This window comes from Chamaea fasciata, unplaced genomic scaffold (assembly GCF_029207755.1).
Source record: "Chamaea fasciata isolate MVZ Bird 193981 ecotype frontalis unplaced genomic scaffold, bChaFas1.0.hap1 SCAF_1, whole genome shotgun sequence".
In the NCBI taxonomy this organism is placed as follows: Eukaryota; Metazoa; Chordata; class Aves; order Passeriformes; family Sylviidae; genus Chamaea; species Chamaea fasciata.
This window is the reverse complement of record NW_027094086.1, coordinates 137,807,739-137,831,452: the sequence shown is the minus strand read 5'-3', so window position 1 is coordinate 137,831,452 and position 23,714 is coordinate 137,807,739. Positions and strand designations below refer to the sequence as shown.

The 23,714-nt window shown below is 46.6% G+C and overlaps 1 protein-coding gene across 1 annotated transcript; it reads right to left on the bottom strand.

Annotated features, from left to right (window-relative positions):
• Nucleotides 1-824: 824 nt before the first annotated feature.
• BAMBI (BMP and activin membrane bound inhibitor) lies at nt 825-5,407 on the bottom strand. Its single transcript, XM_066199653.1, has 3 exons — nt 5,111-5,407; nt 2,020-2,310; nt 825-1,568 (listed from the first exon to the last, which is right to left on the bottom strand). The coding sequence occupies exons 1-3, from the start codon at nt 5,184-5,186 to the stop codon at nt 1,150-1,152; spliced, it is 786 nt and encodes a 261-aa protein (XP_066055750.1). The 5' UTR covers nt 5,187-5,407; the 3' UTR covers nt 825-1,149.
• Between the last annotated feature and the right edge of the window lie 18,307 nt (nt 5,408-23,714).

Genomic DNA, 23,714 nt, shown 5'->3' with positions numbered 1-23,714 from the left:
ATTCCTTGAATAATCCAGAGGTTGGTTGTTTTTAGCAACTAAGCATTGAATAAATGGAATGATCAAGTGCAGCCAACTAGCCGAAGGAGTAAGAAACAACTAAGTGCACAAATATTGGCCAGGAAGAAAAGCTACCTGTGCAAGAATAGCATGAAGGAGGAGCCAGAGATTAAAGAAGTGTTGTTTCTTCAGTCCCACACAAACCTAGGAGCATATGACACTTAGGTACATGATAGAAGAGCAAGGCAGATGTTTTCCACTGTTCCCAGAGGGGTTATAAACAGAAAAAAACAACCAAACCTAATATGCAGTGCAGTTTTGGGGTTTCCCTCTCCTCTCCCAAAAAAAAAGTTTGGGTATAAAAGGTGCAAAAGGAAAACAGATCATAGAAACAAGAATTGTGAGACAAGGGAGGAAAAAACAGCTATAAAGAATTAGGAGTTACTTTCTGACATCTTTTGCACAGAGGAAGTCTTTCTTCATTAACAGAGGAAGAAAAAGTTATCACACAAAGCTTTGGAAGAGTTCATTGAGGTTATGAAAAAAATGCTACAGCCATGAATCGAGGATGTGGGTTCACTGCTACTTGAAGTATAAAACAAAGCTGCCACCTTAATTTTTAAATAACCACCTAAATTTCTTGGCAGAGTAGGAAAAGAACCTGCTTTCAAAACCTAATTGTTATGCATGGCATTACCATGCACACCTTGATTTGTTTTCCACTATAACCCACAAGAAAACCCATTTTCCAAAACAAAAGTCACAAGCAAGTTTCAGACAAAATATATATATTTTAAAAAATCTTTACAATAAGTCAGGAAACATAGGAGCTTGCATACAGTTTATTATAATAACTCACTTCTCAGCTCCCTACAGTTCAGATAACCCTGGTGACAGTGTTTACAACTTCTAACTTTTGCTTTCACAACTCTGAAGCAAACAATACATTTGAGTGTATTTTACTCTGTGCAAATAAGACAACTTTTGGAATCCTTCAGAAGAAATATCCAAGATTCTGTTTGCAGAGGTCCTTTGTTTCTCAAAGATGATTTATGAGAGTTTTTAAGATAAAGTGCTCCTGTCCAGTAGAACCCAAAGGCCTTCATGAGTTCAGAGAGTAAGTTTAGCTCAGATTAAAAAAATAATTGGTCATACAAATTCCAGCTTCCCATGTCCGCTGTACATTCCCCAGTGGACTAGTGAAAGAATTTTATCATTGCTGAGGTCTGAATGTCTCATTTTATCACAGGTCATGCAGCAGTTCTCGTGACCAGTCACAGGCACCATGCATTCCAAGTCCAATTTTGCCACCTGCCCTTTTTTCGAATGATGTCCATGAAAACTGTAGTGCAAACGAGAGAGCATTTGCTGTCGCTGATCTTGCAGTCTCTTGTTTTCACTCCTGAGCATCCTCAAGGCCAGCATTATAAGGAGCACCAAGATTAGCCCACCAGCTATTGGAACAGCAATTACAGCTGCCCTGAACCATAACTCTTTCGAAGAAGTCAGTTCTTGCACTTTGGTGATGAGATTCCTGCTGCTGTCATGTTGGTATCTGCTCCCTTGTCCTGCAAAGGGGAAAGATGTGCAGCTTATTTCAGGATTTATATATACACTGACTTACACATAAGCAGCTCCCTTAAATCCCACACTGACAAGTTTAAGAAGCAACTGCTACACTCTGCGGTATCTACAGAAAATACCCCTGAGTAAAGAAAAAAATTAGTTTCTAAGTCTGCTTATAATATGGAATTTCTTACCCCAGTAGCCAGTTTAACTAGGAACACCAGTGCCACTGATTCTTAGAAGTCATGTCAAGATGGCAAGAGAAACTTCCAATACTAATGCAGACAAAAAGCTAATGGCCTGAGATGTTCCCCTGCATCCAGCCACCCGCTCCTCCCTCTGGTGTTTCTACTTACATTAACAACTAAATCAATAACAGCAGATGCACAAGGTTTTAACTGCTGCTGGCCTGATGGCCAGAAGAACGGTTTCACTGAAGCTTTATTGCCCTACCTGAAGCATCGCCCCTGGAAGGAGACAAAACATCATGTAGTCCTCTGTAATTGCACATATCCTCATGACAGCATTCCAATGTGGACATGATGGTGGTGCCAGAGTGGTTTTGTGCTTGTTTGGCTTGGCAGATCTCAGCTGTGCTTGCAATAGAGTCCAAGCAGCCATGAGTAAGTGGGGAATGTGAATTCTGAGGATCAAGCAGTCTGGAGAAGCAGGCGCTAAGCTCAGATTTGCACATATAGCCAGTTGCAACACAGTGTGCAGCATCACAGTAGCATCTGATTTCACCTAAAACAACAAAAATCATCCAAGAAAGGTAAGAATTTGGTCCCCTAAGGACAACTCATCATATATCCTTATTAGCCACGCATCACACAACCAAACTTGGTGCCAGTTTTGATGTACTTCCCTAGACTGTAGATCCACAAGAGTTGGGGTTGTTTCTGTGTCCCATCACTGTACAGCGCCCACCTCCTTGTAACCTCAGTCCCTGTAGAGGCCTTGGGGCACTTGCTTTAATGACCAGTACTGTAGTCCTTTGAATTAAAGCAAGAGCATTTCGCTAAAACAGGGACTGGGGGAGGAAGGTCACAGTGGCTTTTTTCCCCCAAGGTAAATAACTAACAAGACCATTTTACACCTACTTCCACTTGCTGTCAGCAGTTGCATTTAACCACATTTAAAGTGAAATACCAGTTCTAAAAGCAACACACGCTTTCAGTCCTAGAAGAAAGTCACATCTATGTTTTAACCATTGCTCCAGGAACAGCGTTCTATTTTTATAAAAATAACGTTTCTTTTAATTGCTCAAAAGTACACAACAAAAATACCAGGCTTAAATATTTATGTGAAAAATGAAAAAGAAAAAATTGGAACAGCTGAATTGTTTATTACCTCTCAATACTGCGCTAAAATTTAAAAGGTTTAACTAACACCTTATAAAGCTATTAGCTAGAACCATTACCATCCAAGTCTCAGTCAGGAAGGTTTTACTGTGTGAAACTGAGCAACTATTTGTAATTTCTACAGAAAGAGAAAATCTTTTAACTAGTTATTCATGCAAAAAGACTTTTTAATCAATATCATAAAACAAAAAGTTCCAGTTTATAATTATTCTGTTCACCAGAGACAATGACTCTCAACTCAAATGTGAAGTTTTTTAATGGAGTCTCTCCCCAGTTTCACATGCAATCCAGCATGCAGTGGAAAAGAGGAAACACTTAAGATTGAAAATCCTCTACCGGCTCTATGAAAAATCTCAGGAAACCTCAAAAATTTCTGAAGGAAGCGATAAAAAAGTTCCCTTCATAAAATTCTTCATTTTGTGCTCTCCAAACTCCTCTGGTATAAATTAAACATGACCTGCGCTGTAGCAGAACTTACTCTTTCTAGGCAAGTTGCAACTCAAACATAATTCAATGTGCCATCGAGCCAAGGTTTAAGAGGAGGCCAGATTTTGGAGGCGTCCTTGGAAGAATGGACTTAAAACTACCTCTGGTGTGCCTACTGTACTTGCTGGTGGCATAGTAGCACCAAGGTTTTCAAAGCTGACTGAATAGTCAGATGTCTTCCTCCTACAGTCTGTGCTTCAAAAATCAATCCAAAGACTTCCCTGCTGCCACTCCTTCCTGTGATGTGACCTACTACCTATATCTAAAAAAACTATTCTGCAAGACGTTAAAAATCATCCCAAACAAGTTAGCTTCCCCTTGTCGGGCTACCTTAATAGTTTCCCCAAAATGCTACTGCAGGCTCCAGGCCTTGAAGTTCCCGCTGCTCTTTAATAACTCTACTTAATAGAAGCCAAATGATGGAGTGTCTCACTGTCTCCAGTCCAATTCCCTTGGGCTTTCAGACCAAGTAACCTAATTTTTCATTAATTCACACTCACTGTCATCCAGTATGTTACAGAAAAAAACACTCAATCATTTTCTAAGCATTCTATATGCGGTCTTCCCCCTCCCGAAAAAAAATAAGATTTCATAATTTTTGCACTGTTAAATGTAAGATGCAAACATGGCACACAGTATCAGAGCTGACAGTTCTTTCATGAGTCTCAGCACACTACAGGAATAAAGTGAAACAATTCACGTACTTTCATTTTAACTGCTTATACAACGACGTTCAAAAACCTAAATTTTATTGCCCTAAGACAATCTTACAAACAAAATTTGACATGCTAGTCATCAGGTTATTTCAACTGCTTTTTAATTAAAGCCACGTTTTCAGTGAAACAGAATGGACTTTGTATTACTGTATTTCTGTCAATTCATAAAGTTTCTTCCTGTGCTATGCAAAAGGCCAGAAAGGGTATTTAGTATTTTGAAACAGTGAACAATGCCCTTCTGTTCCCTCCTCTTTCTTGTTACTGTATGTAGCTATTAAAGAAAAATGTCTGCTTTTAGTCAAGATGGCTACAGGAGAGACTGCAGGCTTCGCTTAAAGCTTTTGAAGTCAACAGCAGCCAGAAGTCTGTGATCCCCTAATTATATCATTATCAGGCACATAGTTTCAGTATCTACGACTTCACATCACTCAGTCACTCCCTGTTCTGCCCGCTTTGATGGGGCCAGCAGACTCCCCCCTGCACGCTGCAAGGCTGTTATTTAGGGTTAATTACAGCCTTCCTTCCAAAATAAATAAATACCGTCGCACATCACCCCCACGCTAACTTATCCTTTACCCTCCTCCCCGGAGCACGACGATTACCGGCAGCCAGCGGGTCGCCTCTGCCCCGGAGGGCGCTCCCCGGGCGGCCAGACCACAGACCACAGCCCCCGAGCCCCCACAGACCACGGCCCCCCGCTTCCCAGCGGGCGGAGACGGGGCCGGGCGCGGCCGCCGCCGCCGGGACACCCGCGGGGCCGTGACTGCCGGGCACCGGCGGCCAGGTGGGAGGGGAGGAACGGAGGGGCGGGAGGCACAGACCGGGCGGCTCGGCCGCTAGCACCGCTCGGCGCGGGGTCCGAGACAGCGCCGGGCGCGGCGGCCCTCGGGGAGCAGCCCCGGGCACCCCGCTCCCGCCGCCGCGGCCCCCGCAGACCACGAGCCCCGCAGGCGCCCCGGGTGCCCCGCCGCGGCCCCTCACCTCTGGTGAGCAGGACGGCCATGGCGCACAGCTCCAGTTGCAGCCAGATGAAGATGTAGCTGGAATGGCGATCCATTTACCCGGCGCCGCTCGCCACAGCCCGCAGCGCAGGCACGGCCGAGCCGCCGTCGCCCGCCCGCGCCTGCCCCGCCGGAGCGCCCAAGAGCCGCTCGCCTGCGGGCAGAGCCGTGGTGCGGCCACCGCTGCGCCGAGGAGACGGCCGCGGCTCTCTGCCTTTCCCTCGCTGCCCCGCCGCGGCCGCAGGAGCAGCACCAGGAGCAGCGGCGGCGCGGTAGCGGAGCCCGGCGGACGCTGCCTCACTGACACGGCGGCGACGCCGCCCGCCCCGTAAATACGGCCGGCGCCGGGCGCGGACCGGGCCGCCCCGCCCCGCCTCCCGTCCATCCACGCCCTCTCCCCCGCCCCGTCTGGCCATTGGCTGCGCCTGCCGCGGTGGGCGGAGACTCAGTTCGCCCCGCCCGGCCCCTCGGCGCGACCCGAGCCCCACCCGCGGCGCCCCCGGGCGGCGGCGGCGGCGCCGGGCGGGCTGGGAGCGCGCTCGGTTCGGACACGGGCTCCGACCGCCCGGAGCCCCGGAGTGCCGCCCGGAGCCCCGCCCGGAGCCCCGGAGTGCCGCCCGGAGCCCCGCCCGGAGCCCCGGAGTGCCGCCGGGAGAGCGGCCGCTGGCGGCACCGAGCGCCCTCGCTCGCCGCCTTACGTTCGGGGCTCTCCGGGGGCGGGGGAACGGGCTCCGCCGGATCCCCGAGATAGTTCCCTACGGAGGCAGCAGTGCGGGTTTCCACGAAAAACCATCATGTTCTGACTGCGAGTTCGGCGGAGCCGCGATGGATGGATGGATGGATGGATGGATGGATGGATGGATGGATGGATGGATGGATGGATGGATGAGCAGCCCTCAGCCCCCGGTCGCGGTGACGGGCAGCGCTGGAGCGGAACGAGGCGGCGGCCGAGCCCTCCCGCCCGTGCCCGCTGTCCCGGCGGTGCCGCCATTCCGGCCCCTCTCTGTCCGCTCCCGACCCGCAGGGCTGCACGAGGGTGCAGAGATGCTGCCCGAGCGGGAACAGCGGCAGTTTCACGGCAGCTGGGGCTTTTTTCCCAAGGTTATGGAAATCCTGGGCTTGGCGCAGCGCGGAGCTGACAGCCATCGGCTGGAGCCGCGGTGCAGCTGGGGTGTCCATCCCCGGCCCCACGCCGGTGTCCCGGCCTGGGGTTCACCCTGCGGCTCGGGGGCTCCTGCACCTCGCACTCAGCCCCGCAGGGTCTCACCCGCTGCTGTCACATCCGTGCAGCAAAGGCAGTCCCGTGGTACAGAACTAGTATCAAATATACCCTGCAGTAACTATTCCCCTTCCAATATTTCCTTTCCAAGAGCAGCTGTCAGGGATGGAAGCACGAGCTGGTGTTCTACCACTGAGCTCCGATACAGCTCCCGTGGGTCCTGCTTAGCTTGGACAGTTTTCCTTCACGTGTTCGTCCTGAAAAAAATGTGCTCCTTAATTAAAATTTCTTTGCTAACTTAGTTTTCTTCTTTCTTTGCTCATTACATTTTACAAGCCTTGATTTCTTCAGCACAGACTGTTACCCATTTATGGGCAAAATGCTTTACATATTTGGGTCCACTACTAGTATTAAAGCTAATGGATAATGTGTAGATAATAATAAAAAAATTACTTGAGAATTTTAATTTGAAATTTTTTTGTGAGTCTTTAAAGACATTTTCAATAGGGGACATAGTACCTCATGTCGGAGACATTCCTCCCTGAAAGAGAAAGGAGGAAATATGAAATCTGAGATTGAGATAACTCCAGTTTACTTTGGCAGAGAGGGACAGGCTGGATCCCCGGCTAATTAGTGCTGATGCCATCACATGTTATAATGGTTTTACTGTGAGTCTTGTTATTTGCATATGTATAAGATAGATATACGTGTGCTGTGCTGCAGTCTTTACACTTATGTTAGATATATTTGCACTCCACCACAAAGTAATTTTCTAATTCTTGTTTCTGTTTAGAAATTGCAAAAACAGCAAGAACAGCCAAGCCATATCTCCTAGTCTGGCACCAGCTATCACACACTCATTTGCAAACATACGAAATATCATTCATTATAACTTAGAATCATTACAGCAACATGTGCAATTCTGCTTCTCCTGTTCCTATCAAAGGTGACAAGTGCATTTAACAGATCTCATTTGTTACATGCAGTACCGACAGACTGGAAATGGCTTTTATTCATGGAGCCACATTACTGCACTAAGTAACATGAGAGACTCCCTGAGTATTATAAACATCCTGGCCAAAGGAGCACAGACAGACTAACCAGAGGGCAATGTGCTTGAGATCAGTTTTGAACAGCAAATTTCATTGACAGCTGTCAAATTTGAATTGCGAGGCACAATTTACTGTAAAAAAAAAAAAATCTAATTCTGTATGCGACATGCATGAAATACTGAAACTGAGGGAAGGAGAGCTTGGATCACTGCCAAGCCTTAGTTTCCCCAAAGCAACTAAAGATCCTTGTGGAAACCTATGGATAGAGTCAGTGTCAGGACGGTTTGACTGACTTACTGTGTCTCTTCACTCTCTGGTACACTGCTCAGAGAGACATGGATTGTGTGGGGTCCTCTGACAGACTATAACATAAACAAGATAATTCAGCTTCTGCAGTGCTAATTTGCTTTTGTTTTACAGACAAGAGCTAACAGAGCCAGATTGGCCTCTAAAAAAGGGACAAGAGACAGACTCAGCACAAAGCAATAATAACAACATGTTCTGCAACCAGAAGGAATGTGGGGTAACGACTACAAGGAACCATCAAGGAAAGCGTCAGGAGCCTGAGGTCGCATTACATGACTCCAGCAGCCATGGGAGAACAGCCTAAAGCCTCCACTTGAAGGGACTACAGAGCCTGTAGTGAGAGCCTACAGAGCACAGCGCTGCTCCTTCCTACCAGATACGTGAAGGCCTTTGAAGCCAACATGAACAGAAGGACCTGGTTGCAAAATCAGCCTCTGAGCACCTCATGGAAAGGGACTGCTTTGGGCAGCATCTATAGGAGTACATCCTTTGCATCAGCTCAAAGCTCTGTCACAGATGCAAAATCTTGTCTTTAAGAAGAAATTGCCAACTAAAACGAGATCCATCCAACGAGTCTTTGCAGGCCACACAAATGGTGGTTTGATTCTTTTACTTCATTTCACAAGCCAATACTTGCAGCGCCAAGTTTCTGGCAGGAGGACTTTAGAACTGACAAGTCCTTCTAAAACACCAAATCAGATGAGCACCCAGTGTCCTGTACTGTTCCAGACCAGGATTTCTCCTGTCAGGCAAGCAACATCTCAGGACAGTACCTGCTCTCCTCTACAATGACATTCCAGAAGAGGCTCACTATTTTCCACCAGGAGTGTGTGAGCAGTGCAACCATGCAAGAGTCTCCTTCCAAATGTCAGGGTGAAATCCCTCCAGTGAAGAGCCAAATCACATCCATCACCTTCTCCAGAATCTCCATGTGCCTGAGAGTCCCAGCACAGGCATGAGAGGCTGGCTGCCATGAGGGGTTTAGGCCTTTCTTGTGTCAAAGAGGAAATTAAAACAAGCCAAGACAGAGGCCAACCATGCAGCATTTTATAAGTACAGAACACTGAACAACAAAAAAGCTCTTCTCTGGCTATGGCAACCCAGCTTCAGAAAATTCAACTTCCTCCCATTGTTTTGCTTCTTTCAAGTATTCTCTTTCTCTTTTTCACATGAACTGGCATTAATATCTGTCCCTGCTGCTACTGTGTACTGTTTATGTGCCACCACAGCAGCCTGTGTACAAAACAAAGTTACAGCTTCAGCCTGCAGGTGCCCCTGATTTAGGTAACTCACCACAGAAAAACAGTTTGGAATCAAAAGTAATTTTTTCATCTACCAGCTTTGAACACTATCATGAATTCCTCACCCCTCTATAAATTTTCATGGCATGCTGGCAACTCACCACCATTTCCCCCAAATGATTGGATGTAACCCTTCTGTCGATTTCTAGCAAAACCCCCCGGTGTTTCCACAGTATTATTCACTTGTTTGATCCTTTCAACAACGAGTGCATCCTCTCCTCGTCAAAAAAAAAAAAAAAAAAAAAAAAAAAAGAAGAAGATTACAGCTGCAATTTGGAAATTCTTTTTACAAACACCTCTCTAGTCGAGGCATCACTGTCCTGGGGAGACCCACATTCCTCAGGGAGATGAGGATTTGCATACTGCTGGATCTGCATGCACACACCAGCATTGTCAGTACTGCCACATCAGATGGTCATTGCACTAGCAAGGAAAGGTTAGTACTGCTACTTTGGAGTAATTTCAAATTGGTGTCAAGAGCAACATTTGCACACCATATCCATTCCTTTTTGCACCTTGCAATTATGATTCAGCAGGGAATTTCTCATTTGGAAATTATGTGAAGTTAAAAACATTGAGACTGTTTAAAGCATCTTTGAAGCAACATTAATCAAGGTAGTTCGGGGGTTTTTTGTTAACTGCTCAACACTAGCCAACAAACAAACATTGCTTTTTGACTTACTTTGTTAGCATTCGGGATATGATGCACACGGGCTAATTCTACTGAATTACATTTAGTTATGCTGATTATTGCCTTTAAAAAAATAATTAAGGCTTAAGCTAGTTTTGCTTGGCATAAAGCCCAGGGGGCAGGGAACATAATGTGACTGCAATTTTTTTTTCTTCCTACTTCTACGTCTGGCCATGGATTTACTGAAGCAAGTAGCCATTTCAGGATCTAAGGCTATGCAGAGCCCAACGGCTGGCTCCTCCAGCCGCTCCCCCGTGACAGACAGGCTGCTGAGCAGGTTCCCTCAAGGTTAATAACTCCCAAGGAGCTTTACCCCTGTAACTGGGGTAATTCAAGGAGGTGCACCTTAGTCCCTGCTCATTTTCAGCAGCAATTAGCGTGCCCCCAGTGAAACCCAGTTACCTCCAAACAGGAGGAGGGGAGCTTCGTTCCAGGGATGATCAGTGATACATGCTCACCTAAAATAAGTAGGAAACCAGAGTAGTGTCTATGTCGCAGGATCCACCTCTCCATACACATGATACATTATCCAGATGGCACGAATCTGCATCCTCCTCAGACACAGGACATGATAAAGAGACACTACTTAAGAGGCCCAGAAAGTGAAGCATTTCCTGCCGTGCTCATCACTTTACTGGTTTGTTTTTTTTTTTTTTTTTCATTTAAAACTAATCCTCCCTCCCCCAAACGAGCTGCACTCCTACTCCTCCCAATCAATAGGGCGATTTGCATTTATCCTCCTGGAGGCAGAATCGGGGCCAGAGCGATCCAATCGATAGGAGAAAGCTGGAGCAAGACTGGAAAAGAAGCAGCAGAGAGATTTCCCCCAGGGAGAAATGCAAAACACTGGAGAGAGGCAACAATTATTGTAATTGAAGGTAATGAGGCCGAGGCGCCAGCTCCAGCTCTGCTTAACATCATTCAATACAAAGTGAGACACACATGAAGGAGACGGCCCGAGCCCGGCCCGGCTCCCGCAGCCCCGCTCCCAGCCCCGCAGCCGCCGCCTGGCCGGCTCCCCGCCGGCAGCAGCACGGATGCTCCCGGGACAGGCCTGTCTCTTGCGTTGGGGCATTTCGGGGAGCGACTCTGGATCTGACTGCTGCCAGGGTCCCAGAGGCCTCTTTTCCCTTTCCCTGGGGGACTCTCGCGTCTGTAAAATTCTCGGTGCGTTCATTGTCAGGGTGCGTTGAGAGTCGCTCGCAGAGACCCAAATCCCTCGGCCAGGGCCAAACGCCGTCCTGTCCCGAGGCAGGAAAAGCTCAGCCCCAACCCCTTAACCTTCAGCCCATGCCTGCAGACACCCTCTGCCACCGCGGCCTGTTCCCCGCGGCTCCCCGGTATGGGGTGCCACTCCCCGGGAGGAGCGAGGGGATGCTGGAGAGGAGCTCCACCTGCCCTGCGGCTCTCCCTGCGGCTCTGCCGGGGCACGGTGCACGGGCTTCGGTATCTCTATCCCTGTGCCCGGCCGGCACGTTCGCTGACCTCAGAGCAGAGCTCACACCGGCTTGAGGCGAGGGGTCTGCACTGGACCCGCTCAGCTGCGCCTTCGCCTTGGATTCCTTGGGCACAGAGCCCTCCTCGGCCGCCGGGGCCATCGAGGAGTCACCAACACCGGGGCAGGCTTACTGGACCCTCCTTGAGATTAAGGCAGCCGAGGCCGGCACGGGGTGAGAGCCGCAGAGGCGGCCGGAGCCCGGAGGGGGCGGCTGCGGGCGGGCGGCGCTCCCGGCCGCGCTCCCCGGGCCGGCGGCGGCTCAGCGCGGGCACCTCTTGCCCTCTGCCGGCAGAGCCCGCCCTAGCAGCGACAGCGGGGCCCCTCCCGCAGCGAGGAACCTGGCCCCTGCTAGGTCAGGGCGAAGGAGTGCCGGGTGGAGGTACGGGAGGATGCGGCTGCCTGCATGCGTAGAGATGAGTAATCCCATGGCCAGAAGAGTAAGAGCAGTGCGGATACACCGGGGCTCACATCAGCATCTACCCCCAGCCACATCCTGCACACAGGAGTTAGCATCCAGTATTCAGCCATCACCTTCTGAAACATCCCTGTAAAGGTGTTACGTGTCAGAATTTATAAACGGTACCTAAAAAGTCAAGCACCACCTATCAGATCTGAGTTATCAGGTGTCTAGAGATAAGGTATGGCAAATATTAGGAATTTGCTTTAGATCCCAAGCAGGAGAAACCATTGGATACGCCCTGTCACAGCATAATGTGCTCATGGGGGAGGAGAGCTAACACTGGACATGGCCAAAAAACCTTGGAAATAGAGCATCACTGTAGCAGCGCAGAACATACAGATCAAGTAAGATTTCTTACAGAAAGCTATAGTTTGGATATAGGACATGTAGCAAAAACAGTCATGTTTGCCTGTGAAACCAGAGCCTTTTGAATAAGAGCTTATTGCCTAAGCAAGAGTCTCAGGCTTACATTTGCACATGCAAGACAGACTGTCCATGAGTCCGAATACAAACACCCTTTCCTTGGAGGACTTATCCTAATCCTTGGAAGACTTACTCCAAGCAGTCAAACCCTGGGTGCTCTGCAGGGCCTGGGGGCAATGTGAGACTGTTCTACACTCTTGCAAATCTACTGTCAGCAGCCCCTTCGCAACAGCTGCTCTAAAACTTTTGATGCAGATAAAGAAACTCTCCAGAGATACATTACTTCATGTTAGTCAATATTTATTGCTCAAGCTCTGTTTTCTGAGTCGGATATTTCAGGGCCAAATTCCAGAGACAAGGCAGTCAATGCGAGTCAGGAAAGCCTTTACACATTGTAACAGACTGGAGTCTCAGCTACTAAAATAGGCGGCACTCTGCCTGATGACACCAAGCTCCAGTTCTGACAGACATTTGCAAATACGGTAGAAAAAACTGAACACAGAGCTAGATCTCAGAGCAAGGACCAGCAGTTTCAAGAAGATGGATATGTATCTTAATAAGATTTTAATAGTTCAGCCCCACAAAGTTGCTGTTTGAAATAGAAGGAGCAGGACATCTAAGCATAGATGTGCAATAAGAATAAAACCATAATTCTCACTTTACCATGAAATTGAGAAGGAAAAAAAGTATTTGTGAGAGGAGACATGACGAGATAAGTCAATAAAGGCTGTGGACCCACTTAAATTCTAACAGCATGTGATGGTGTGCTCCAAAGGGAGAGTGTGGACACTTCCCTGCCCTGGCTGTAGGGCAGGATCAGTAAGTACGTCGAATCCAGCTTGCAATTCTGATAACTCTGAGTCAGAATAATTGTAAAAAGGACAAATAACAGGGCAAGGGGAGCTGCAGTGATCTTTGACAAATATATAAGAAGCTGAAGGCATTCAATATCCAGGATGCCAGGCAGGGCAACATCTGAAGACCCAAGCCCACCACCTCCGGTGGGTTTAACCAGGGAGGGTGAAGGTAGTGATACCCTCAGCTTTCTGCTAGCCCTCCTTGAGGCACTCCCAACCTTGTGACAGTTGGGATCACCCATCCCTATCATCTGCAGCCTGGCGCTGAAGCATCCAAGGAACAGGTTTGAGCACCCTCTGACTGAGAGGATAATCTCAGGCAGAGGAGGAGGATATGCAGCTTGTTGCCAGTAACACCTCACGAAGCCACAAGGGTTCATCTGTAGGAACACTGTGAGATCAAAGGCAGATCAGGCAAAGGAAAGGATGGGTGGAGAGAGCAGTGTTGGCAGAAAGTGGATACCAAGTGCAACAGTAATTCAGATTCTTCACAGTCCAGGCCTCAGAGGCAGCGAGGGGGCAAGAATGCTGAGTTCAGAGAGCATTCTGAAAGTTCTGGAAAGGGGCAGAAGTGTGGCCCCTATGTTTTCATAACCACAAGTGCAAGACATTGAAATTACACATGACTAGAACAAAATTAAGAAGCCTCAGAGAGAGAAAGCCATCCTGACAATTCTCAAAGCACCTTTTGTAACGAAGAGTATTATATAGCAGAATAGGATATTAAACCAAGGTCTTCTCCAAGGCAGTAGTGAAACATGAGAGTTGAACACACTGCAGGTGGGGAGCAGGAGAGTGCTGCCCAGAGCCCCAAAGCCAGAGCTACTGGGCAGCCACCCCCAACCCTCCCCCCACATTCATGTCTCTGCACTGCAGAACAGAAATGGTTCTGCCTCCACCAGGCTGCCATCCTCTTCCTCTGCCATACCTCCAACCTGCTGCTGCTCTTCCACTTTTGTGTGTTCAATACTGTTACATGTTTATGGAAGAGTACTTTTTCCTTCAGCTTGACAGAAAGAAGTTAAAAAAGGAGGTAGTGAGTGTTGCCATTTGAAACCCAAAGAGAGCTTCAGAGATGGAAAACCGAAACTAATGAAGGGGCTAAATTATGGCCTTCAGCAAACATACCAGTCTGCCCATAGACTCTGAACAGGCTGGCCAACCGCTTTGTCTTGTCTTTGTTGCCTTTGATGCTCATGGCAGCACCGTGCTGCCTGTGGCTCCTGCAGCCCTGTCTGGCACACCCCCCTCTCCCAGCAGCCCATCTATGGTTACTTCCTCTTTTAATCAATTCTGTGATAACCTGGTTTTCACTTTCATCTTCACTATTGAGTCCTAATGAAACAAAATTCTATCAATCTCTCTAAAGATACATTCAGACTGATATTAAGTGTGTCTCTTAAGTCCCCATGGAGAGCCTGGCAGGAAGGTTGATAAAGCACAGAATGTCCCTTTTCCTTCTAAGGGCAGATTTTAAACTCATCTTGTTCTAACCATGGGAATAACATAAGGACTGACATGAGGAGCCCAATTAAGGGAAACTGCTACTGAACACTTAACAGCTGAATGGCTATTAGCATGATAGAAATCAGACACAACAATCTGCATTAATTAGTACCCCTGTTGTTAACCCTAGATACATGCATTTCTAAATAAATACAGGTAATATTCATCTGAATTGCATTCCCATGAATAAAGCTGGACTCAAGCTCTGTGCCAAAGAAAGGAGGACCCTGAGGCATGCTGTTTTCAGAGCAGGGCTGGCAGAGGGGGACACTGGCAGCAACTGTGTCCCTGTGCTATGTCCAGCCAGGACCATTTCATTTAACCAAATCTCTTTGCCTTTCCCGAAACCCTCAGGTTAAAACAACATTGGTGAATTCATGACACAAATGCCAACTGAAACCCATCCATTTCCAATAGCAGGAGATAACACTTAATTCATCTCTGAAGAGGCTGGTGCAGGGTTTCTCTGCCTATCCACTGCCAGCTCTGCCTGTCCAAATGGCAAGGAGATGAGAATAACCACCCACCAGCTTTGTTGGGCTGCTGGGCACCCATGTGCGTCTCTGCTCCCCGCTTATTGCTAGAACTAAAGTTGCTCAAGATCATCCCTAGTGACATGCTCTTCAAGACTCTGCCCAAAAACCTGAACTTCCCTTTACCTCTGTCGCTCACACTGTGTTTACACATGAAGCTAGAAAGTAGCAAGAGCAAGAAGAACTGAGCTGTTGAACAAAGTGAAGTGGAGTGCAAACTGGCCAAAATGGAGATGAGTCCAAAAAGCTAGCAGGGAAAAAGGATGAGGAATGAGCCACCCGAGTGAAAAGCAGTGAGTGGATCTGAGCACAAACCCCACAGTGAGAAAAGCTGGTCCTGGCACTCTGCTGAGGGAAAAAGGGGTGATATGCCAGGAAAAAGAGATGTGGTAATGAAGGCTAAGGACATAGTGACTGACAGGCACTGGCACTGCCAAACAGTGATGTGTGAAAAATTGTCCTCATTGTCCTCTCTACTGGTTTGTAACTTGACAAACCTAGGAGCCCCGTTGGCACTGAGGAGGTGCGTGGAAGAGCTGGGAACATGGAGTAGGTACAGGGAGAGCACAAAGATGAGGTGCACCTGAAGTTCAAGGAGCAGATATTTGGCAGGAAGAGAGAAGCATTCATGGACTCTGTGTAGGACAGTGCTGCCAGGATCCCTCTCTCAGCTGAGAGGGCCCCTCTGCATCCATCTTGGCAAATCTTTCATTCCTAAAATCCAGTACCATGCTCCAGAAACAGATCATTATTTCCAGCGTGCCAAGCTCAGAATTTTTCACTGTGCCCAGAAAATGAGTCTCCCCATGGCCTACTCCATCCCTGACAGTCCAGCAGGAACACTTTGGTGAGGAATATCTCACCATGGCTGACTTTTTCCTTTCTGATTTCAGTGACATAATTAGGAAAGCATAAATGACGTGGTTTTTTGAAAAGGCATGCTCCTTCCCTCTTTGCTGGCACATCTATAACAGTCCTTCTCGCTACGTTTGTGTCAGAGATTTACTTCATTTGTGTTGAAAGAAGGAGTTGTCAGAAATCTGAAAATGGAAACTGAGCCAGGGTCCTACCTTAATCCTTAAAACTACACAGCTGCCTCAGACTCCCTCACACAGATTGCTTAAAAATGTGGTGGTATGCAATGACTTACCATCATCAACCAGCAGGAACTGGCAGATAGTGTGTCAGGAGATACCTTCAGCTTATAAAGCATGTTTTTTCTAGAAGGTCCCTAAAGCCCAGTATTAAAAACAGTCAGCAAAAATGATTAATTCTCATGATATTTGATTAAAAGACCTGCGTTTTCTCAACTGTGGTACAGGTGATGATCCTAAATAAAAACGCACATGCCAATTCTGAAGCAAGAGAAAGAAATGTTAATTGATTCACTGTAAATTGAGAAATACTTAATTCTGTCACCAGCCCCCATGGCTCTTATCACAATATTAAACTTCACTGGACCATTACCAAAACCAATCCTGAATCCAAACAAGCTGATTCAGAAAGCACAATAACTTGTTCATGAGCTTCTTATTTCCTCCAAACTCAATGATTAAGAGTGGGATCCTTCAGGGGAATTTAATGGTGTTAAGCTTCCATTTGGCACAGAAACACTCATATATTACCACAGGGTGGTGGTTACAAACCAGGTCTGAATGTGGTGGACATGGGAAGCAGAGCAAATTGTCAGTAAGAGCCGTGCAGCACATACAGCCAGAATGAGTGGGTGAATTGCACACCCAGCAGTAAACACCCATTCAAGTATCCCCACTGGAAAACACCACACTTGCTTCAACAGATAGTCCTCCCTCAGCAGAAGGCAGTGTCCTGTGGACAGTGCTCCACTACAGGGGTCCAGGACCTCCATACAAAAGACCTCTTCCCCTGGCTTTCCCTTGAACAGTGCCCTTACAGAAAAACTTTAGGAAATACTAGGGATATCCCTGCAGAAATCATCAGAAACCATCCTGTTTGACCCTGTAAAAGTAGATGAAAAGAACAGAAATGAACCATATTTCTCAATTGAGCAGCAGAAATAATTAAGTTATGCAAAGTGCTGCCCTACCCCATGCTAGACTCTTGCTCCAGTACATAAAATAATGTGTGAGATTTGCTCAGCATCCAAAATTGAAGTCATCAAGTTCTACAGATGTTGAAAATTCATCTACAATCATCCAGAAATGACAAGGAAAGAGCTGCTGGCAGCTATAAAGTATCATGGCATACATAATCACTTCAGAACCAATATAAAATAAAAGTAACAGTTGACTAAAAAAAAAAATCCAACATAGTACAGTCAGAGCTGCTTATTCTTTGTCCTACCTGCCAAGGACACAGAAACACTTATGCTTCTTGCAACAACCCTGTATATATTTGAAGATTTGCATATTGCATGTTCCCCTCTTTCACCCTGAGACTGCCCCAGGCTAAGCTACACCTGTTTTTTCAGCCCTCTCTGTCACACCATGTTTTGGAGATCATTGTCCTCCTTCTCATCCAGATTCTTTCCAAAGTGCAGTCTAGAAATGCAGACTCCACCTACACCTCAGACCCTTTTTGCCTGATTTTGCAGACTGGAACACGGCATATACGTCTGAATTTGCTGTTTTTCTACAACAGCAACACACTGAGACATATCCTGAAATGATCTCCAAAAGGAAGAAGTAAATCTCCCTGTTGCAAATTTTAAGTCTACTCTAGAGGATATTCCTGAAGAGTTGTCTAGCTAAGGCAGTCCAAATTTCAATGTAGGAGGTAACTGCTGCCTAGGAAGGGAGTTTGGGAAAGCTGGTATCAGCCGAGGTGTGTCTGACAGATACACCACCAGTGTCACGTTCAGCTTGTGAGACACAGATGGACTCTCAGACACCTTCCAAAGGGCTGCTCCCCAGCAGCTGCTCCCCAGCCATGTTCCTGTGGTGGGCTCTCCTCTGTGCACAGATCTTCTTTTCACCAAGGAGTTTCATTCCATGTTGTTTCAGAAAAAAACACTTCTCATTTTTTGTACACTTACCTTGTGAAAGAGGAGACCACATTGCAGATAGTGTTAGCCCTTACTGCTTTTTCTTTCCTTGTTCCATGCTGGTGAAACTTCTTTTGGCATTCTTGGGACTCATATTTTAATTATTACTTAAAGGAATTGCCAGTTCTGGTTAACTCCTTTTTCCTTCAGGCTTCCTCCCTGAAATCACCTACTAATTCTGATTTTACTCAAGACTTTTGTCTATAGTTTGCTCTTCTCTCATTTTGTATCCCTGGATGGTAAATACCTTTTATCTTCATAGTCAACATGTTTTGTTTTACTGGTTAGAATCAAACCTACAATTTACCTTTTTAAATCACTTATTATATATATAAAGAAGGTGAAAAAAATTTTCCCTCTCATTCATATAGGTAGGAATAGGCACATATATTTATGAAACACATTATGGCGACAAGTGCTGGAATTTCTTGCCAGGCTGCATCCCACTCATCCTTTCCCAGCAGATGTGCAGATGATTATAGCCCTCCCTGACTGCCCACCATACTCTGCGCTTTGGATGACATTGTTGGTGCTGAAAAGCAGCCTGGTCCACCTGATTTTCCTGCTACAGAAGCCTGCAGGAACATGTGCAGCCATAGTGCTCCTTCTTTCCCTGTCATCCTCACTGACAGAGCCAGTAACTCCTGTGAAAGCCTTCACCTCTTCTTTGGTGCAGCAGCCACAGATCTCACAGCCATTGAGGCATATGGTGTTTCCTTCTGCACTGATGGTGTTCAGTCCCCATTTCATGTTTGGGCAAGGATCTAGTCAATTTTTTCCTGCTAAGGAACAAGTTCTGACTTCCCTTTGCAGAACAGCATTCCCTCTCTCATTGGCAATGATGCTGCAAACCCTCAGTTTCCCAGCTTTTGCGTTTTCAGCCTCCACTCTGTCTGGGTCTGTGGAATGATGATCCTTTCTCTACCTGACTTCTCCTCACCCAGCTCTTGCAATCTACTTCTGCAGAAGTTTCCCCAGAACTATTCTCCACACTGGAGGATGTTGGTCTCCTCACCAGGAAAAAAAAGTGGAGTTCAGTCCTTGGTAACAGCCCAGGATCCAGGCTGAAACACAGCATGTTTGTTGTGACCATGTGGGCCTGGCCCTCAGAGAGTCAGGTCAAGGTAGGTCTGGGCTCCAGCAGCATTGTGTTCCACCATTCCTGCCTTTCAGGCTGTGTCCCAGCCCACTTGTTAGCCATGTGAAATTCTCCTTTGTTACCCCTATTCACTCACAGATGCTGGGGCTGGGGGTTCACAGGCTCTCTCCTAGCCCAGCTGCCTCCCGCTCTCTTATTTGGTTGCAAAAAGAGGGCAGAGATGCTACTTCTCATTAAACTGATGTAGCTACTTCTCATTAAACTGATGGGGAAGCTGCAGCAGATGGCTCTGGCTGGAGGGATTATGTGGCTGTGCTGGGATTCCCCATACTTCATCTCAATCGGAACCAGTTTTCCCATAATCTGAAAAGGCTAAATGAAAAAGTCTCCTAAAGTAGCTGAGGGGTAGGAGCAGCCTTAGAGCCACAACAAATCCTACATTAGCTCCTGAACAAGGGTATTGCTTCTGGCTGCCAGTGCAGCTTGTCTCACAACAGCAGAAATGGGGCTGGTTGCACCAATTCTAGATATCAGCTCTTTTCACAAGATTACCTTGTCAGAAGGAAAGCCAAGATTCACCTAGGTGAGCTGCTGTCTCCTTTAAGTAGCTACCTGCATTATGTAAGAGAAGCCCAACATTTGAGAGACCTATTTTTCCGCAGTGTGCAGAGGTACCATTGGCTTTGTTAGAGATCAGTATGTGTGTTAGGCGTTAAAACCCCTAATATTCGAAAGGAGTCAGGTGAAAGTTTTCACTTGTGTTATTTTAGCTATTTTTCTCACCATTTATCATCAATATCTCTGAAAACATAATGGGGTTTGTTCTTTCTGTGTTGAACATTACGAAAGAAATGGTAACTGTCCCCCTACTTCTTTTTAGTCTATTCTCCTGACAGGTTATGTTTTAACCTACTCCAGGCCACCAGGTTTTTCCAGACTCAGAAGGACTGGGTTAAGATCAAGGTTATACCTTTCTAGCCCAAATGTGGACATGTGGCTACCAAAACAGGGCCATTTCCAAACTGTTTATGAGCTAATGCCTTAAATCCTTTTCCAAAGAATCAGGAATAAATAACTCAAGTTTGTGTTCCCTCTCAATGTTGAAAGAAGTGTTCGTATGTATTGAAGTCAAGAGATTTCTGCAAGTCTACATATTTTTTGACATCTCCAGAAACACTTAGGGGCTTGGATATTTTGGGGTGTTTTTAAACTTGTAACACTTTGCACTAGGCATCTCTACCATGGTACCTTAACTACAGGATGTTGGAAAGACTGAGCTCTCAGAGGCAGGGAATGCTGGGGAATGGGGATGTGATAGGAAAGGGAAGCAAGTTCGTAGATTTGTCACTGATGGGTAACTTCGATAAGGCAATGTAAGCATGGGTGGATAATCATGCCTAAGTTAGAAAATCTTTCCCAAAATTCATTGCTTAGATGCATGCAAATGTTAGAAGCAAGCTAATTCACCTAATACACTAAACTGTTGCAGATAGGGGTTCAAACTCGTTAATAATCAAGTTAGGATACCCAGCATCCTCTTTCTTTCCTCACTACTTTTAGTGGCTGTCATTGCATCTTGTTTTAAAACCTACTGGCTCTGCAGTGTGAGCGTTATTTCCTAGTTTCTGAAATGCTCCAAATCCTTTTTGGGATTCAGAAGCAACTATTTCCTATCCTCAACTAAAATCATGAGGGCCATTCCCGTAATTTCTCCCAAATCTAGGCGAGTTTTCACTCAGTCTGAGCACTGTTCAACTGTTGGCACAGCACAAACTCGCAGAAGACATTGTGACCCTTTCAGCTTCAGGGCTACATTTGACCCATGAATGAGCAAGTGAGGGACAGGAACTCCATCCAGGTCACTCCCAGGGAAATGAATTCTTAATTTGAGATATGGCTTTGTGGTACAGAGGAGGTATTTTGGCTGCAAAACCAGCCTGTGTCCAAGCATATTTGGGAAGTCAAATATACAGGAGCCAAGTCTCAGTTCTCACATTAAAATCAATCAGTTACGTTCATAATCATCTCATTTCAACATTCTGTTTATGCTGCCAAGCTGGGCTGGTCAACAGAATTTGTTTTGTCTCCAGTACACCCCAGGATGAGCATAACAGGCTAGGAAATCTCACATCTTGTGGGAGCTGCCAGGGTCTCTTCCTTTGTGAAGGCAGAAAGATGACAAATCAGGGCAGAGAGCAGAGCAAAAAAGAAAGGGCAGTCACACCATTCCCAGTCTCTTGTCCAAATTGTCTGCCTCCCAGATTGCAAAAGCTAGAAGTAAAATGAATTTCTGTAACCCTCTAAGAAGCAAGGAACATTGAGGCAGAAATGCAGAGGAGAGCTGATGTCATGGAGCAACAAGCTGTGCTAAAGGAGAAGATGCATCCAGGAAAACAAAGCTGCCTGGCAAGGTCCAGGGGGACTATCTTGCTTTGTACCCAGTATGGATATTAACCTTAAACAGTTTCAAAAGCACATATTAACCTTCCTTCAAGAAACAGGGAATCCCCATATAATGGCTCTCCTCCATGAACAGAAGCACCCTGTGAAAATGTCACAGCTTGCAGTTTCCCTCTCTCACCAGCTTTGCACTGGGAAGGCACCTTCAGCAAGTGCCAGCAGGAGCCAGAGCCTCCCCAGCAGAGGCTGAACACTGCCACAATCTGCTTCCAAGATCTAGGTTCTAAGCACCTAAGGATTCAAGTTCTCAATGCACAGAATGTTTTTGGCCCAGGCCTTTTGTCAAGCCATAACCTTAGTAAATGGAACTTTGATCAAAAACTATTCCTCTGTCTCTAGATACCCCCAACCCTCTGGTATATTCTCTCATGGTCAGAAACTATTAGATTCACATCACAGATTTTTGGCATGGCACCTCTGTAAAGAAACAGGCTGCAGCTGTGCCCAAGCATTTGGCTTGGCTCAGCGCAGCAGGAGATGCTGGAAGCAGGGGGTTAATATGTTGGAGTAACCACAGCCCTTCAACTTCCCCTTGCAGCCAAACTCAGAACCTGCCAAGTGCTGCGTTCCAATAAAACGCAACTCACACAATCTGTAAGTGCAATAAAATAGCTGTTAACAATTCTGTAACTCTCTCTCTCTTAGCTTGTAAAAGCCTGAAGGTCAGCTGGAAGTCAAGCTGCATTTCTTTGGAAAGAGGGCAGGCCAATCCCGGGTGACCAGTTCCTGTCCTTTTGCCTCCTCCTCTAAGGTTTCTGAAGGGCAAGCATCGTGCCTGGAGGGAGTCTTCTGCCTTATTCCCACCACAGGGGAGCAAACAGAGCACAAGGGTGTGTGGCCAAAGGGGAGCCGGTACCAAAGGACCTTGCCCATTCCAGGTCAGCTCAGCTCCACCTTTGATCAGCAGTGACTCAGAGTGAATATCTCAGTTTGGTCATTTGGGGGAAACAAGCTGATGTTTCCCCTTCCCTGGACTTGACACTGCCAGGACCATGGAGTGAAAAGACAAGCAATTTTAAACCATGTCCCTCTAGGAAGGAGCAAGTCTTAAAATCACCTGGTGACTTCCAGGCTGGCTGAGGTTTGGGGCTAGGTATGCACACCCAAACACAGTGATCCTGCAGTCGTGTATGTTGAAATTTAGCATCACCCATCAAGGGACTGAAGCAGATCTGCTGCATATGAGAGTGGGGAAGTAGGATGTGTGCAGAGAGGAAGAACAGGGTAGCAGAGGCAGAAAAAATCATCACCAGTCCCTCATCAGAAGACACTTCATTTCTAGTTTGGCAAATCAAGAGAATTTACTTGTCATCTCCAGGGTCAAAAGCCTCCTCATTTAATCACAGTGATTTGGAGGGACAGAATGTGCCAACACTAAAAGTAAAAAACAACCAGTATGAAAGCAATGTTTTCCCCAGTAATTTCCCAGTTCTGTTCCCAAGTATTTAAAATTCTTGAAAGAAAGAACATCCAGACAGACCAGACAGAGGACTGAGCCACACCACTGGAGAAGCCCTGGTGAAAGCTGCAGTCGTTGCAAAATGGCATAACCCACTTCAATTAATTACCAGTTGAGAGAGCAAAGCCTTCATGGCTGGATCCTTTTATTGTTTTAGCAAATGCTGTGTTAATATACTTTTATTTTACAATAAAACTCTGATGATTTCAGCTAAGAAAGGAGGGACTCAAAGGGGAAAAACAAAGAAGTGCACTAACCGGCAAAACCAGTTCAAACACAGGCTTTGAAATCAAGCTTTTTTTCCAGGATGACATAGGACTACTCAAAACCCTGCTCTTCCTAACAGGCTTTTGCTTGCCATTACATTATAGTAGCTTAGGCCAGGATCTTCAGGGGCAGATTTGGATGGGCACTGTGAGGGAAGAGGAAAGGTGAGGCTGAACGCCATCAGCAGGCTGTGTGTTGCCCTCCCCTTCAGGTGCTGGAAGCCCTGTGCACAGAGGAGATCCCAAGGTTTACACAGATCTGCAACACTTACACAGACCAAATGCCGACCTTTTAAATGCTTTCTTTTAAGAAGTGCCCTTTAGAAATTCCATTTGGCATAACACCTTCGGCAGAAAGGTACAAAGGCAGCTTAGGTAACAGTAAGATGCACCAAAATAATTATGAAATACATTCAGTTTTTCACCCAGCCT

Excerpts from the sequence above, each read along its gene's own strand:
- BAMBI (XM_066199653.1), bottom strand. The coding sequence starts at position 5,186 with ATGGATCGCCATTCCAGCTACATCTTCATCTGGCTGCAACTGGAGCTG. Across the intron at positions 2,311-5,110 it reads GGCCGTCCTGCTCACCAGAG|GTGAAATCAGATGCTACTGT; the intron begins GTGAGGGGCCGC and ends TTGTTGTTTTAG. Across the intron at positions 1,569-2,019 it reads TTCCAGGGGCGATGCTTCAG|GACAAGGGAGCAGATACCAA; the intron begins GTAGGGCAATAA and ends TCCCCTTTGCAG.